This window comes from Schistocerca piceifrons, chromosome 7, assembly GCF_021461385.2.
Source record: "Schistocerca piceifrons isolate TAMUIC-IGC-003096 chromosome 7, iqSchPice1.1, whole genome shotgun sequence".
Classification (NCBI taxonomy): Eukaryota; Metazoa; Arthropoda; class Insecta; order Orthoptera; family Acrididae; genus Schistocerca; species Schistocerca piceifrons.
In genome coordinates this window covers 58787359-58803786 of record NC_060144.1, presented here as the reverse complement: position 1 = coordinate 58803786, position 16428 = coordinate 58787359, and the positions used below count along the sequence as shown (strand labels likewise).

Genomic DNA, 16428 nt, shown 5'->3' with positions numbered 1-16428 from the left:
GTACCACTAACTGATCCCCCTTTCGTGTTCCACTTGCAAATGGCATGTGGGAACAATGACTGTCTCTGCGGTAGTTTTAATTTCTCAAATTTGATCTTTATAGTGATTTCGCGAGATGTGAGTGGGAGGAAGTAATATGTTGTCTGACTTCCCAGAAACCACTCTCTTGAACCTTCCTTCATAAGTAAACCTCTCCATGATGCACAATGTCTCTCTTGTAGAATCTTCCACTAGAGTTTGTTGAGTATCTCCATAATGCCCTTACACTAACTAAACAATTCTGTGACAAAACATGCCACTCTACATTAGATTCTCTATCATTCTCTCTTCTATCAGTCCTACATGGTAAGAGTACAATATTCAAGAATTAGTCAAACAGGTGCCTTGTAAGCCACTTCTTTTGTGGATGAGTTACATTTCCCCAAGAATCCTATGAATCTGTTTGACATCTGCTTTTACTACCATTTGTTTCATGTGGTCATTCCACATAAGGTCGCTTGGTGTACTTCTAGATATTTTACTGCAGACACTGTTTCCAGCCATTTGTCATCAATACCGTAGTAGTACAGAAGTGTGTTTTTCCCAACATATGCACAATATGTTACATTTATAATTCTGGCCTAGTGAAAGGACATTTGGAGCACTGGGTTCAGGAAACTCAGGAAATGGCTTTATGCCACACAGCTACTTCTGTGCCTATTCTTTGCAAAGCAAAGTTTGGTTAAATAAACTAACCTAAGAAATCTAGCCACTTCCACTAATTTTTATTTGATAAAATTGTCGTTACCCAGCCCAAAAATTTTAATTCATCCTAGAAGAAATTCGCTGAAGACAGTCCAAAGGTGGCGGCAGTACCGGTGAAGGGCCTCAGTCACCAAGACAGGCCATCCACTGTTTCTCGTGTGAAATGCCCCTGCCAATAGCTCTAGTCATTGCCAACATAAATACAGCCGAAAAGCTGAGATAAACAGGGCCAGACGGCAAGTGATCCTTCAGTCTCTTATTTGCTGCTGTTGTGTATCACTGGTGTCAAACCTCACTCTCGATTGGCTCTATTACGTTGTCACATCACCTTGGTTTCTCACTCGGTCACTTTTTGGAACCTGTTTGTTTGTTGTTCACTTGTCCATCTTGTGTTGTCATCATGAATGTCCTCTGTATGGCAGCACTAAGAAATCCTCACATTCTTGTCATGTTGTCACATCCTCTCCACTATAATGACCACCACAGATAGACCCTTCCATCAAACCTTCACAACTGTCGAGCTGCTCTTCAGCTTCCTTGAATGAGAAGTACCAATCATCAATCCGTGCTTCAGTGTTGTAGGGCTTCATATGGAAAACATGGACATTGTCCCTGTTCTTTGGTCTCCTTGATGAAGGATCACAATACTCAACTTTGTATGTTACGCCTGAAAAGCAACAAAGGGTACGATCCGACAAAGTGCCATTTTAATAACTTTTCCAATAATCCCACTTTCCGCACAAGCGTGAAAATCCAGACCACATCCCCAGGGCAATATCTCAATGGCTGGTGTATGGAGTTATAGTGCTCCGTCTTTCTCCTGGGGGTCCAGGGTCTGTATGTGAACCAGCTGCATTGCTTCTTCGGTCCCGGGGATAAGATGTTTCACACAGCTATCATGAATATCATGTAGTTGAAACAGGAACAGTGTATCCACCGTCGTTTTGGTCTGACGACCATAGAGCAGGAAAAACGATGTGAATGCTGTAGCTGAGCTTGGATGCTGAGCAACTATTTGCATCTTACTGGTTCATAGGTGCTGTTATACAAAGTTCATTGATTAACTGGAATTCTCCTTGCAGCAGCTCCTACTCCTTCAGGGGCTGCTATGGTTTTTAATGGTGCTCCATCTTCCCTGTGTTCAGCAGTTGTGTGATTTAGTGCACTGATGACTGAGATTTCATCCATGCCGCTGTGATCTGATAAAGGATTCCTTGACAGGCATTCAAGTGTTCTTGTGTCCGCATCCGCTTTTGTATACCTCTGTGACGACATTCTCCTGAAGCCTCAGTCACCATCTCGCCAGTCAAACTGAAGGATTGTTCAAGCTAGTTGGCCAGCATAGGGAATGGTGTCCACACAATGGAGAATGTTCTGCCAAATACATGCAGCTGGAACTTTTTGATGACCCAGAAAGCTGCAGGGCACTCCTCCTCACTTGTAGTGCAGTTCATCTAAAAGCAAAAGCTACTGCCTTTTCAGCACCTTCCTGAATTTGTTCTGGAACTGCACATATACTATAGCTGCCAGCAATAGCGTTAAGCTCTGCCTTGGCTTTCTCGTCACAATATGCTACAACTAGAGAAGGTGTTAGTGCCTTGTTTAAGATAAGGAAAGATCTTTCTTGCAATCTATTCCTGAAAACTTTGGTGTTGGCTCACAGTAGTTCTTGCATCAGACGTGCTTCAGTTCAGAAATCCTTTACGAACTGAAGGCAGTACAACCTGCAGGATGAAGCCCATCACCTTACCCAAATGAGGTCGCATTTCAACACGACATAGCCATTCCCTGTCGCCATGCAGAGTTACAAGACACTTGCTTAGCCACTGAATTCATGAAAATTGAGCTAGGCAAACAGCTGCGGACGATATGGACGACACTCACCATGCTGACGGGAAATTTCACTGACATTGTCATCAATGGCCAACCTGTCCAGGCACTAATCAACTCATGGGCTTCCTTTTTTGTGATGCCAAATGCTTATCGTCATCAATAAAGAAGACTACTGCATTACACAAAAGCACTTGTGCTGAAAGTCGTAAATGGCAAACACGTCCAGCAGATACGAACATGTATTGTAAGAATAATTATCGATGACAGAATGCAGCCCTTCAAATTTGTAGTTTTGGCAGACTGTTGTCATGATGTTATTCACAGATGGGTCTCCTTGCAGGCCTTGCAAGCAGTCATAGGTCGTGGGAGACGAGAGTTCCAACTGACGAAGCTGTTATGACAAGCACCCATAAAAAAGACCGCTCTGGACTGTTGTTAGCTGGCTATAACCAATGAGACAAGTTCCAATTGCCAACTGATACACTAAGGTAAACTGTGAAGCTTTTGTTAATTGCAAAAAGTTACTCAGGAGCACAAAATAAATCCACAAGCCAACAACAATCATATTTTGTGGGTGATCAAGGGGGGGGGCTCTGGATTACTTATTGTCATGAGCAGCTACAACTCATCCCTAACTATGTGCATAGGACTAGCTGAACCAGTCCCGTACAGGGCACTACGCGATGTTGTTGATGAATCATGCACACTATCATTACCGACATTGCAGGGGAGGAAACTGTCGAAATGCCAAATGATGACGCCTGACTGAGGAACAACGTTAGTGAGTGTTAGCTGTACTGCACCAACATTTGATGCTTTCAAATCCAGGGTGGAGAAAACACTGCCCACGCAGCCGATGGTAAAACATATCAACAATGGAATCATCCAACAATTCGCTAGGACTTGTATAGGGTGTTGCCAGCTGAATGACATAATTCAGGAGGAAGTGTAGAAGATTTTTAAGAAAGATGTCACATGACTTTTTTGTGTAAACTACTGACAACTGAATAAAAATCACAAAAAAGATGTCTACCCATTGCCACACATTGGTGACACCTTACAGACTGTTTGAAAGAAACAAAGTATTTCTTAATTATGGACATATAGACAGGCTACTGGGAAAGTGAGGTTGATGAGGCTGCAGGGTAAGAGACTTCCTTCGTAACTACTGAAGGCCTCTATGAATCTGAAGTTATGCCGCTTGGTCTGTGTAGCACTCCAGCCATCTTCAAATGTATGGTGGACAACCTGCTTCAGTACCATAAATGGCCTTGGCTATTTTGATGACGTCATTTTTTGAAGACATTTGAAGAATATCTAAGCAAGCTGACAACCTTGTTGAAGTGTGTTCTGACTACAGGTCTGCACCTGAATCTGATTAAGTCTCTCTTTGTACCCAAGAAATAATTTTTAGGCCACCTACTGAATGACAATGGAATGTGTACTGACCAGGGAACATATGAGCAGTCACAGATTTTATTTTTTGACTCCTTGTCACATTTGTGGTGTTATCTCGGAATGTACTCATACTACCAGGTGTCTCTACCAAAAAATGTCATGTTGTAACCACTCTCAAGTCCAAGAACAGAAATAGAATCGTCAATGGAGTACAACACTGAGCACTGAAAGCATATTTATTAAAAACATCAATGACAGCCAGAACTGGACTGAACTCCTGGGTGGAGGGTGCTACTATTTATATAAACGTCGAATGTTCTACAATAAACAAACACTACAAACATAAGAAATTTTGAGAACTTTCCAGAAATGATAAATAAGAAATAACGAGTAGCTGCCTGTGGCCGGGTTTGAACTGGCAAGCAGCAGCATTCCAGATAGCTACATTAACCACTGTACCAAACCGCATACATTGCAGTTAATGCCAAGATTTACAGCAGACATGGTGTATGCATCTCAGATTTTAAAGCTCAGTTCACCCTATGCCCAGACACAATACCTCTGTTGGCTCACACAGTGGCACTGGCAACACAATGCAGCCTCCAGTGCAAGTTTTAGCTGGGCAAGAGCGTGAAGCATCACCAGCTCTACAGGCAATGCCGCCACGATGAAGACGACGACTCCACGAGGTTCCACAATGGCACAAACAGCAGCATACTGGGCCACTTCAGCAGGTCAATAAACTGTGTAGTGATGTCCATTACTATGACCTGCACATGCACCATACCACTGCTGCTGTGCAAGTAGCCATGATGCCTCGTTTCCACTAAGCAAAATGCATCCAACATAGGTGGCAGTCTTCCATTTTGCAGATCTGTGTTCTAATGTGAATTGACAATATTTTATAGCCTTGATACTGCTCTGCAATTTTGGGAAAATAAAAGCTACACGTGTTTCATGCATTCTTCCATCCAAAACGTGCACACTGATGTTTGAATTCAGGGCCCCCGTGAAAACAGGCAAATTGGTAATTGTAAAATAGCTTACTGTTATTGCAGCATCTGTTTGTATGTATTCCATGTCACGACCTCTGAGACCCAGTTCCTCTGAAGGCCTGTTCACTGATGAAATCACACCTGCAGTGATAGTGTTGGAAAGAGACAAAGGGCTACCAATTGCCACTACCCATTCACCTGGTCTCAGTTCTCGAGAAGACCCAAGTCGCATCACTGGTAAATTTTTCTGGAAAATAACAAGCTTTGTTAAGTGCCAATGAACAATTAAGCTAGTTAAAAAAACTTCTAAGTTCATTAACAACATGATAGTGAAGTCCTGCACTATAATTTGTACAAACATTTCACACAAAGAAGTCAAGTTTGTGACAGGTATCAATGAGTTCTAGTCTGAAGATAAGTCTTATACATTGGACCTGTAAAAAAAAAAGAGGGTATTATCCCACTTTGATGTTCCTGCATTTTACATTTTGCTGTCATTTACGCATTTTTTTCCGATCATGTCAAATTTCAGATGTTTGCAACGTATTGAAAATCTCAATTTTATGTTTCTGAAATATTGTATTTCCTGCTGTTTACACCACACCTAGCAGCTCGACTTGAAAATACCAAATAAAATCCATCTTTTGATTTTCATGCAGGCTCTGTAAGAGTACTCTATTTATAACATGTAGTTTGAACTACGTATAACTCTTGAAGACTGGGGAAGGCATAGCCTTTGAGCTGAAATATCGAATGAATACTTGACAAGTTAATTTAATCAAATGTTATTTTTGTATAATGGTATCAACTTGAACATACATCAAACAATACTACTGGTATTGTACATCATTGTTAGATAACAAAATTTATTTTTAGACGTATTTTACCGAAACATATCTTTTCTCTCAAGTGTATAAACTTTGTATTCAAATTAAAGACAAAGCTCAGGTGCCATGTATTTTAACTGAAGCTTAGTTTATGGTTTGGCGGTATCATAAATATGCCATGCCCCCTGCACTGTTCTCAGGTAAAGTCATAGCATGAGCTAATAACCATGCAAACCTGCAGCATTTTTGGCAGTGAAGTTTCTTGTTTCATCGTATTTGCTTTTGAAGTGTTAAAACGTTTTTACTGGTAATTTATTAGTTTATCTGTAAAGTTTTTGTTTTCTTTTTTGCTAGGCTTTCTGTACCTGAGTTGAGAGGCCAAGTCATTTGCCCTGATCTCCTTTGTTTCTTGGACTGTTTTCTTATTAATCTTCATGTGCTCCAGTATTTTTACTGTTTTGCTATCAGTACTTTCTGACTAATGGAGAGAAAAAAAAAGAAAATTTTTTTAATATGGAAGAGAAGGTCCAGATTTTGGAGAAAATGGATTCCTTCCATGGAACACGAATAAAACTTGCATATGAATTGCAACTTTCAGTATAAAAGCTGAATTCAGTTTTTTTTTATATAAAAAAAGAAGAAAGTAAATAGTATCTAGTGCTACAGAAAGTGAGCCAAGCACTGAGATGCCAAGGACAGCAGGTATTCCTGTTGAGGGTGTGCTTTAAAGGGAGAAAGCACCTGAAGTGGCCAACATTCTTGAGACGGAGAATATCAATGTCTCCAATGGCTGGACTGACAGGTTTAGAAGAAGACATAAAATCCCTGATAGAACTGTCTGAGATTATACACAGTGAGACTGTGCAGCAGTGGATAAATCGAAAATTACAGACTGTAACTGCAAAATATGAAGCCAAAAACTTATTTAACATGAAGAAACTGCACTTTCTTAAATGTGTTGCAAAACTAAACAGTCAAAGGTAGTAAATGCCATGTTGGTAAACAAAGTAAATTAGCAGTGATGATGGGAGCTAATGCTGATGGCTGTGGGCTGTGAGTAGATCCAGCCCTTTATACAACGGGGGGAAAAAAAAAAAAAAAAAAAAAATCCCATTTTTTATAAATACATGTTCACTTCCAACTTCGTATGACACCAATCAAGAAGCTTGGATGACCTCAAAATACTTCTTTTTGTTGATCACTGTCGTGCACATCCTACTGATATGATCTTACAAAATGCAGTTATAATTTTTCCTGGCCAACAGCACAAGCAAACTCCAGCTCATGAATTTGAGAATTATACACTCCTTCAAGTCATTTTATAGAAGAACCTTGTTCAAAGGCTTTTGTACAAAACGGACTCTGGGAGGGATCTCCCATCTAGCAGGATTTCAGTACTGAGAGCTCTGCAATTCATCCCTTAACCCTCCTAATACCGTGGGGTCTATAATGAACCCAGGCCGTGTATTTATGTAAAACATACCTAATTTCCTATTCCTAAAAATTATGAAATATTCGGACTTTTCCTGAATTAAGTAATGGGTTCGTAATATATTAATATAACTTTTTGAAAATTTTTTGTTTTGCCGAAAAATCAAGAGAGAACCACTGAATACCATTGGGGTTAAATGCGACCCCATTTCTCTCTTGCGGTATTATTACCCAATAATGCTGCCTTGAATCCGTAACTGTTGCTGTATTTCCTTTGTTTTATCCTTGTAAATACTGCTGTAACGTGTGATTGTTGCCAATACTTTATAAGCCGACAGTTATTTGTTCCATACAAGAGGATACTACTACTGTGTGTGTTGCATTGAGTGGAAAATGTCTCGTCACCTTTCCGAAGACGAAGTGCTTGAAATATTACTGCAGGATAATCCTCTATCTGGAGAATCAAATAGTGATATCAGCGATATAGTTTCTGATGTTTCATGCAGCAATGGAGAAACTGACATCTTAGACTAGATTATTCCTCAATCAGACAGGTGTTCAGAAGAAGATTTGGACAGCGCAGATGTCCAGCCCGAACAGGAAGTAACACATATTTCTGACTGTTATATGTAAGTACACATAGTATTTTTGTAAATGTGCGTCAGGGTCTAGCGCCAAGATATACCCTGTGTATTATTTTTTTTATTTTTTATTTTGTGTAGGTCTAAAAACAAAGAAGAATTGTGGCACAAACTTGAGTTGGAAGAGCTTTTGGAAGAGAAGAGAGATAGAACGTAATGCGAGTAAAGCCAGGTCCAACAAAATTCGCAGTGAAAAATGTAGACTCCATAGAATCAGCTTTTCAGTTGTTTCTTAGGAGAAACATTGTTGATGTATTTCTAAAGTGGACTAACAAAGAGGGTAGTCTTGTTTACAGTGGTAAATGGAAACCAGTAGATGCCATTGAACTGAAGTGCTTTATCGGTGTCTTGATCCTAGTTGGTGCTTACAAGGCCCACAATGAAGCAGTTACACATCTGTGGAACAAAGAGGATGGTAGACCCATTTTTTGTGAAACAATTGCTGGAAATCGCTTTAGGCAAAATTTCAAGGTTCATCCGATTTGATGACGCAGATGTGAGACGTCACAACAGTGCTCCTGACAAGCTGGCTCCCATTAGAGAAATATTTGAAATGTGGGTAGACACATTTCAAGAAGCATATGTTCCTTACAGCAACGTAACAATTTATGAACAACTTTTGGCATTTCATGGTAGATGTCCATTTCGGCAATATATTCCTTCAAAACCAGGAAAATCTGGGTTGAAATTATGGGCTGCGTGTGATAGTGCAACGTCTTACATTCTCAGTCTCCAAGTTTACGCTGGTCGACAAGAAAATGAATCTCGTGAAGTTGGCCAAGGCAAGAGAGTTACTTTAGATATGGTGAAACGCTTAGAAAACAGTGGCAGAAATGTAAAAACTGACAATTTTTTCACTAGCCTTAGTTTGGCGAGAGAACTGAAAATCAATCTCACACTCTTAGCAACAATTAGAAAAAATAAAGGAGAACTACCACAAGGTTTCACTCAGACCAAAGGTCGAGTCAAATAATCATCTATTTTTGAATTCCAAGAGCATGCTTCAATTGTTTCATATTGTCCGAAAAAGGGAAAAGTTGTAACTTTACTCAAGGAAGGAAGTGGAAGATCGTGAAGAATGCAAGCCAGTAATGATTCTGGATTATAATAAAACAAAATCAGGAGTAGATACTATGGACAAGCTGGTTAGAACGTACACTACAAAGAGGATGAGCAGAAGGTGGCCAATGATATTATTTTACAACATGATTGATATCAGTGCACTGAATGCACATTTATCATTGGCTACATCTTACACCAGACTGGGCAGAAAGGACCAACTAAAAGAGGCGGGAATTTCTCATAGAATTAGGAAAGCAGCTCGTCGGAAGAAAGCCAGACAAAAGTATTTCCCCAGAACTGCCATCAACGTACAGACAACAAAAGAGGAAGGTGTCCGTTTTGTAAAATACTGAGGGTAGAAAATTCAGCGATAAATGTTCAAAATGTGGACGTTCTGTGTGTAAAAACCACTCTGCAATTTATTGCTGTAAGTGTAATGCATCATAAATGTCAATTCGGAATTTAATCAAAACTGTCTATAGTTTCATGAGAATCGTTTGTAAATTATACGGAAATAAATAATTTTTAAAAAATAGGCATTTTAATTTAATGTAATGTCACTGACATCATGATTTAGATTGCGGAAAAAAGAAGGAATGTGATTTTATTCTACCATTATTAAAACTATCCTTAAGAAAAAATAAATTCCGTTGGGGTTACTAAAGACCCCAATGGTACTCGGTGTAACAAAAAATACTCGGTATTAGAAGGGTTAAGTTGTGGAAAGCTGTGAAGGAGGAGACAATATAAGGTTAGGCTAGGTTAGTGTTTTTTAACGTCCCGTCGACAACGAGGTCATTAGAGACGGAGCACAAGCTCAGGTTAGGGAAGGATGGGGAAGGAAATCGGCCATGCCCTTTCAAAGGAACCATCCCGGCATTTGCCTGAAACGATTTAGGGAAATCACAGAAAACCTAAATCAGGATGGCTGGGGACAGGATTGAACCGTCGTCCTCCCAAATGCGAGTCCAGTGTGCTAACCACTGCGCCACCTCGCTCGGTGAGACAATATAAAGAAGGGTGTGAAAATACACTCGAGACACTCTACAAATTGGAGAAACAGATTGAGGGTGTGCTGGCGTAAACTGCCGCTAGCACACCGGTTGGCAAAGACGTAGCGCTGGATCACGAGCGCCTATCACAAGAGGGGCCAAAGACACATCAACAAGCAACACGAGGTCAACGGCATGTATTTAGGCCACTGCCACTGACCAAGAGGTCTCACTCTCTTACCCATTGAGTCTGGCGTCTGTCAGTTCAATTGCGGAGTGGGTATAGTTCATTGCAGGTTAAGACAGTACATAGGGACCATATTAGTGCCTACAGCGGGTCTAGCAATGAGACTTAAGTTTGTAATAGCAGGATTACCGATACTATCTGCAAGAGGACTATTACTGATGAGCTTGTGCCACAACACATGCACTCTATTCAAGTTAAATATCCATTTCATGTAAATGAAGAACTGTATTAATCCACATGTGCATTTGTGTTGTAGAAAGAGGATATCAGCCACTCGTAACAACATCCTCTCCATTGCTCCCTACAGTACTAGACTCTACAGAGGGCATATCAAACAAAACAGTTACACAAAAATTATTTCTTTTGTAGAGAACAATAAGTGTTACAACTGTGATAATTTAATTTTAAATATTGAGTTATTATTAAAATTTGAATGTTTATTAAAAAGACATAACATTTCTATTATGCATAGCTCTGTTTTCCATATTATAAAATATCAGCAAAAAACAAGGTGCAGCCCACAGGAAGGCTCATCGACTAACTAGTACCATTCCACCTGCCAGCGGATAAGCAAAGCAATATCGGCAGTTACTTTTTCACCGGATATTTGAGGTCATTACTAGAAATAAGACGTATGCACACTATTATATATCAATATGCATTGGGAAGCCTTTGTCTGGCTTTTCCAGAGCATTCTAAATGTTCCTTTACAAAGGAAAACCCAGGAAAATGGCCACAATTTAATCCTTGTATCACTGAAAAGATAAATGAAATAAGTATTAATGTCAGTGGTGTTGAGAAAGAACTGACATCATTAAAACTGACAAAGCTCCTGCCCTTATGGAATCGCTGTCAGATTCCATACTGAATTTGCAGCTGAGATAACCCCTCTTCTAACTATACTCTATCGTAAATCTCTAAAAAAATGTGCCCAGTTCTTGGAAAAAGGTGCAGGTCACACTTGTCTACAAAAAATGGATAGCAGAAGTGATCCACAAAACTACTGCCCAATACCCTTGACATCGATTTGTTGTACAACCTTAGAACATATTCTGAGCTCAAACATAATGCCAGTATCTTTAACGCAATAACCCCCTCAATGCAAAGCAACACGGATTTCGGAAACATCGATCATGTGAAACCCAACAAGCACTTCTCTCACTTGACATATACTGAAAGCTTTAGATCAAGCCAACCAGGTAGATGCATTGTTTCTTGGTTTCTGAAAAGGATTTGACTCAGTACTGCACCTACATTTATTGTCAAAAGTATGACCATATGGGATGTAGAAGTTACTAAGGGTGTGCTCCAGGAAAGTATGCTGGGATCCTTGCTATTCATGTTGTATAATTATGACCTTGCAGACAATATTAATGGTACAATCAGCCTTTTTGCATATGATGCAGTTATCTATAATGAAGTACTATCTGAGAGAAGCTGCATAAATATTCAGTCAGATCTTGATAAGATTTCAACATGGTGCAGAAATTGGCTACTTGCACTAAATGTTCAGAAATGTAAAATTTTGCGCTTCATAAAAGGAAAAAAACATAGTATCCTATGACTATAATATCAATCAGTCACTGTTGGAACCATCCAACTTGTACAAAATACCTGGGTGTAACACCTGAGTAAAGTAATGCATTAGAAAATAGTAACACAGGAAAACAGCGTGTACCGCTTTGTAGGGATATGAAATGGAATGATCACATAGGTTCAGTAGTGGGTAAAGCAGGTGGTACAGTTCGGTTTATTGGTCAAATACTGGGTTAGTGCAATCAGTACACAAAAGAGATTGCTTACCTATTGTTCATACGACTAGTTCTACAATATTGCTCAAATGTTTGAACCCTTAGCAGACAGGACTAACAGGGGATATTGAAAGTGTATAGAGAAGGGCATCACGAATGGTCACAGGTTTGCTTAATCTGTGGGAGAGTCTGACAGAGATACTGGAGGAACTGAACTGGCAGACTCTTGAAAACAGACAAACTATCCTGAGAAAGTCTATTAATACAGTTTCAAGAACCAGCTTTAAATGACTTCTCTAGGGATATACTACAACACCCTATGTATCGCTCACATAGGGATCATGAGGATAAGATTAGAACAATTACTGCAAGCACAGAGGCATTCAAACAATCATTCTTCCTGCGCTCTATATGTGAATGGAACAGGAAGAAACCCTAATAACTGGTACAATGGGACGTACCCTCTGCCACGCAACTCGTGGTGGTTTGCAGAGTACAGACGTAGATTTCTATCTCTGAAAGTGATTTCTCCCCTTTTACACCAACAATCCTCTGATCCCCTGAAAAGTGTAAAAGAGGGGCAATAGTGTAAAATGTTTATGCCAATCTGGACTGCTTTTTATTAAAATAAATGTCATTTATTTTTATATGGGCCTGTTAGCAGCCCTGATATTTCACCTCCAGAAGATACGTATTGGCCACAAATTTTGACTATGAATTCTATAGTTTAAAAGTTTCAAGCAATTAAGTAATTATTTTACCTCTCTACTGCGGTCTGTAGTTTCATTTTTAATGTGTTGTTGAAGCATTATGTTGAGACACATTAAATTTGTGTGTAAGTGAATGAAATTAATGTCCCGTAGTTTCACAAAAATTATGATTCACTTACACAAGGTATGCGAACAGTGGCCAGATCAGATTTTATGTCAATATCTTCCACAACTCCTCTGTAAGTCTTTCCATCTTTAAGTCTGACCTGTAACACATCACAATTAACTGAAAATCAAACAAAGTAATGAACAAACTTTCAAAGCCTACAACACATTATAGTTGTACAGCACTTACCTGCACAGTACTGTTTGGTTTATTAATAACAACATGTGCATTTGTGAGGATTAGGCCATCTTCTTTAACAATGAAACCCGACCCATTTGATGCTGCAGGGGCACTGAAGAAGTCAGTCCTTTGAGGAAGAAAGCTCTGTGTAAGAACAATACAAGATCTGTAAGATACTACCACTGTTTCATTTCCTTAAAAATGAAGATCTGGTTCAAATGCAAGCAATTACCATACTTTTAAAGAATAATTGATTAACACAATGGCTTTGTAAGAACACATACATTCTGATTTTTTTTAAAAAGGTAATACCACTCATCATCTCATTTTTGAGCACATCTGTATGCAATGAATCAATACATAGGTTGGTTAGATGGCTGGCTGGGGTCAAGGGACCAAACAGAGAGGACATCAGTTCCTTGTTCATGAGATAGTTTAACTGTAGTTAGTTATATTTGCAAGAAAATTGACTGAATTATGAAAGTATGTAGGAGTGGTAAAACTAAGGTACTGAAAGTAATATCGATGACAGATCTGTGAAATAATTTAAAGAGAAGTAGAGGTGTTAGTCCATTATAGTCCAAGTGTTAAAGATGGGAACAGCACCCCTAATCATCAGAGCTTGTACGGAGGTCAGAGAACAGACGAGAGTTCCCTGACATCTAATCTGTGGCGAGTGAACATCACTTGCGTCAGACCACACATCAACCAAATTAAGGATGAAGACAATTACAGAGTAAAAAATGCCATATAGGAGGGAGTACTGTAATAGTAAAAGTGAGAACGCTAAAAACATAACGGACATCAGTTGGAGCAACAATAATAAAATAAAGTGAAAGAAATAATCAGCCCAGTGGGGCCAGGCGAGAATCCTCTGGGCCTCTGCATGTGACAGGAGCAGTCCTTCCTACAGTTGTCCCACCCCTGATCTGTTATAGTAAAGTGCTAAACATGGGAACAACACCCACTTATCATCAGAGCGTTACTCCCTAATGGAAAGAGAGGTGCAGCACAGGGAAGACAAACTTTAGGCCTTAGATTGGTCCTAATCTGTGGTCTGGGTACTAACCACGGTATGTGTGTGTGTGTGTGTGTGTGTGTGTGTGTGTGTGTGTGTGTGTGTGTGTGTAGGGGGGAGGGGGGAAGGGGGGGAGAGGGGGGGCATTGTCAGGGGGCGAGGGCGAGGTGTGAGAAAACAAACATCGCAATTTAAGGGAGTTAGATGGAGGTTCCAGCAGATGGCCTCGAGGCACATTACAACGATAAACTGACCCAAGTGCACAATTCAGGTGATCAGTGCCCCTAGTACACAAGAAGAATTTGATAAGTTGGATGATTAGGAAATTGCCAGATTGCGACTACCTAAGTGAGCAAGTGGTGGTACCATTGGAACTAAAGAGTTAAGATCCCCACTTTGGTAAGGCGACAGTCTATTGGCCTAGACCAGTAGGCACCAGTGGCCAGTCCTACTCCACAAAGATTGACTGGGTCCAATAATTTCAGAATCTAAGCTGTCACTGAGCAATAAACATGGCAACCATAGTTCAACTAGGACAAAACCAAGACCCAGTAAATATGGAATAGAATAGAGTAATTGCACCAATCAGAGGTGTGGGAAGCATAAACTGTTAAGGTTTTCTGTCCTAGCTTCTAGCTGATGACTATGGGCAGCAATGTCAGCCTTTTATCATAAAGGAGTCCCAAAAAAAGTAGGATTGTGCAAACAACGTTGAAATGTTGGGTACCCAAGTAAGAGTTCTGGGTCACGATGGACTGTGGTACTATGACAGAAATGCGTGCCAAGCATTTTTTCAGGAGATAAATGGAAGCCATGGGAAAAGATCCAAGCTCAGGCACTTTGGATGATGACTTGGAGCTGGTATTCAGCCAAGGGTATAATTTAGAGCCACACCAAAAGTAAGGTTCATCGAAATAACAGTGTGGAGGTAATCAACGGTGCAGCAGAGGGCACTAGTCCTTTGATGGTGGTGACGAAGAGCGTAACACTTGGCATGGAACTCTCCTCTCTTGGAACCATGGAGAGTTCAGTGGTGCACCAATTCTAGGGTAGATTGTGGATCATTCTCCACAGAAACTATGGTGAATGGGGACCAAAAGGCTTTGTGATTTGACAACCCAGCATAATTGGCAGGCTACCACCTTCCCTAGCTGTTTGAAAAGCATGTCAGTGAGGCTAATCAGTTAGTAGTTGCTGATGAATATGAGATTTTGCCTGATTTTAGGTTGCGAGAAATACTATCTCGCCATTACAAAGGAAAAACACATCCTATCCAAAAACAGCCAAAGACTTTGAATATAAGCCGCCGTTGAGTAACAACATCTAATTATGAACTGAATCTGGCCCTTGGGATGTGTTGTGTGATGAGTCAAGAGCCTGCTGCAATTCCAAATGAGTGAAAGATTCAGGCCCTATTATACAGAGCACACAAGGTGCCACTGAGGAATAAATGCTTCAAACTGAAAGTAGAACAGTGAGATAAAAGCAGCTGCAAATAGTTTTCAACCTCTCATATGACAAGATGTCAAAGACACAAGGAAAGGAACAGACAAACAAAAACAACAACCATACCCACACCAGAACAGTGTGCATTCCCTACTCTGTTGCCATTTCAGAGAAAATTGCTACTGGATTGAGGTCATACAATGTAAGAGTAGCTTTTACCCACTGGCAATAAAATATGTGATAACTGCAACACAACTATTACAAACAAATTTTTCAACTCTGGCATCAACAAGATAAAGTGCAATGACTGCCTAGTACACTATGGTCAGACTGGGTGAAGCTTCTGAACACAAAAATGCGTTTTGGTACACCAATCCCATTGAATCTGCCATAGCTACTGATATTAATGACAAAGGACATGCTTTTGACAACACAGATAATGATAAATAATACTTATAAAAGAAATATAGGTCACAAATTGAACATCTAAGAACAACTTGTGATTTTTGTACCCAACAGAAAACATAGGAAAATGTACTCAAGATAAAGACGAGACAGTGGCCATGAACTTTTTAAGCCAAGCTTCTAGGGCATATCAGAAAGTACACAGTATCTTTTACTATATATCTAGTCTTTAGTGACCTAAATCGGAGAACAACCCCAAATCATGAAACCAATACAGTAACAAATAAACTCAAATATATGCTTGTAAGCTCTTTTCCTGCAATAGGTCGTAAAAATTTAAACATTTATATACATGTTTTCTGTATCACTGATTTGCAGTGCAAGTTGATAATGCTCTTCGACTTCTGAGACAATATTTCTACATTTGTACTACAATCTCTGGACTGTCTGTGTCCTTGGTTCTTGCTTGTTTGGCAATTTAATGTTGAAAAGGTGTATTTGTAATTACACTTAGGGTTGTTCCTGCGGAACATTTAGTAATAGTTTTATTTTTTTTTTAAATTAGTAATTCCTAATTATACA

The 16428-nt window shown here is 39.7% G+C and overlaps 1 protein-coding gene across 2 annotated transcripts in view; it reads right to left on the bottom strand.

Annotated features, from left to right (window-relative positions):
- LOC124709130 (serine protease HTRA2, mitochondrial) overlaps positions 1-16428 on the bottom strand; it is a 47034-nt gene that overhangs the window by 25689 nt on the left and 4917 nt on the right. The window contains exons 2-4 of one of the 2 annotated variants that reach the window (XM_047240792.1): positions 12987-13121; positions 12811-12897; positions 5023-5217 (exon numbers count right to left, since the gene is read on the bottom strand). In XM_047240792.1, the coding sequence (XP_047096748.1) occupies positions 5023-5217; positions 12811-12897; positions 12987-13121 (417 nt within the window). The remainder of the gene's footprint in view (positions 1-5022; positions 5218-12810; positions 12898-12986; positions 13122-16428) is intronic. The other variant, XM_047240791.1, reaches the window with a different exon arrangement.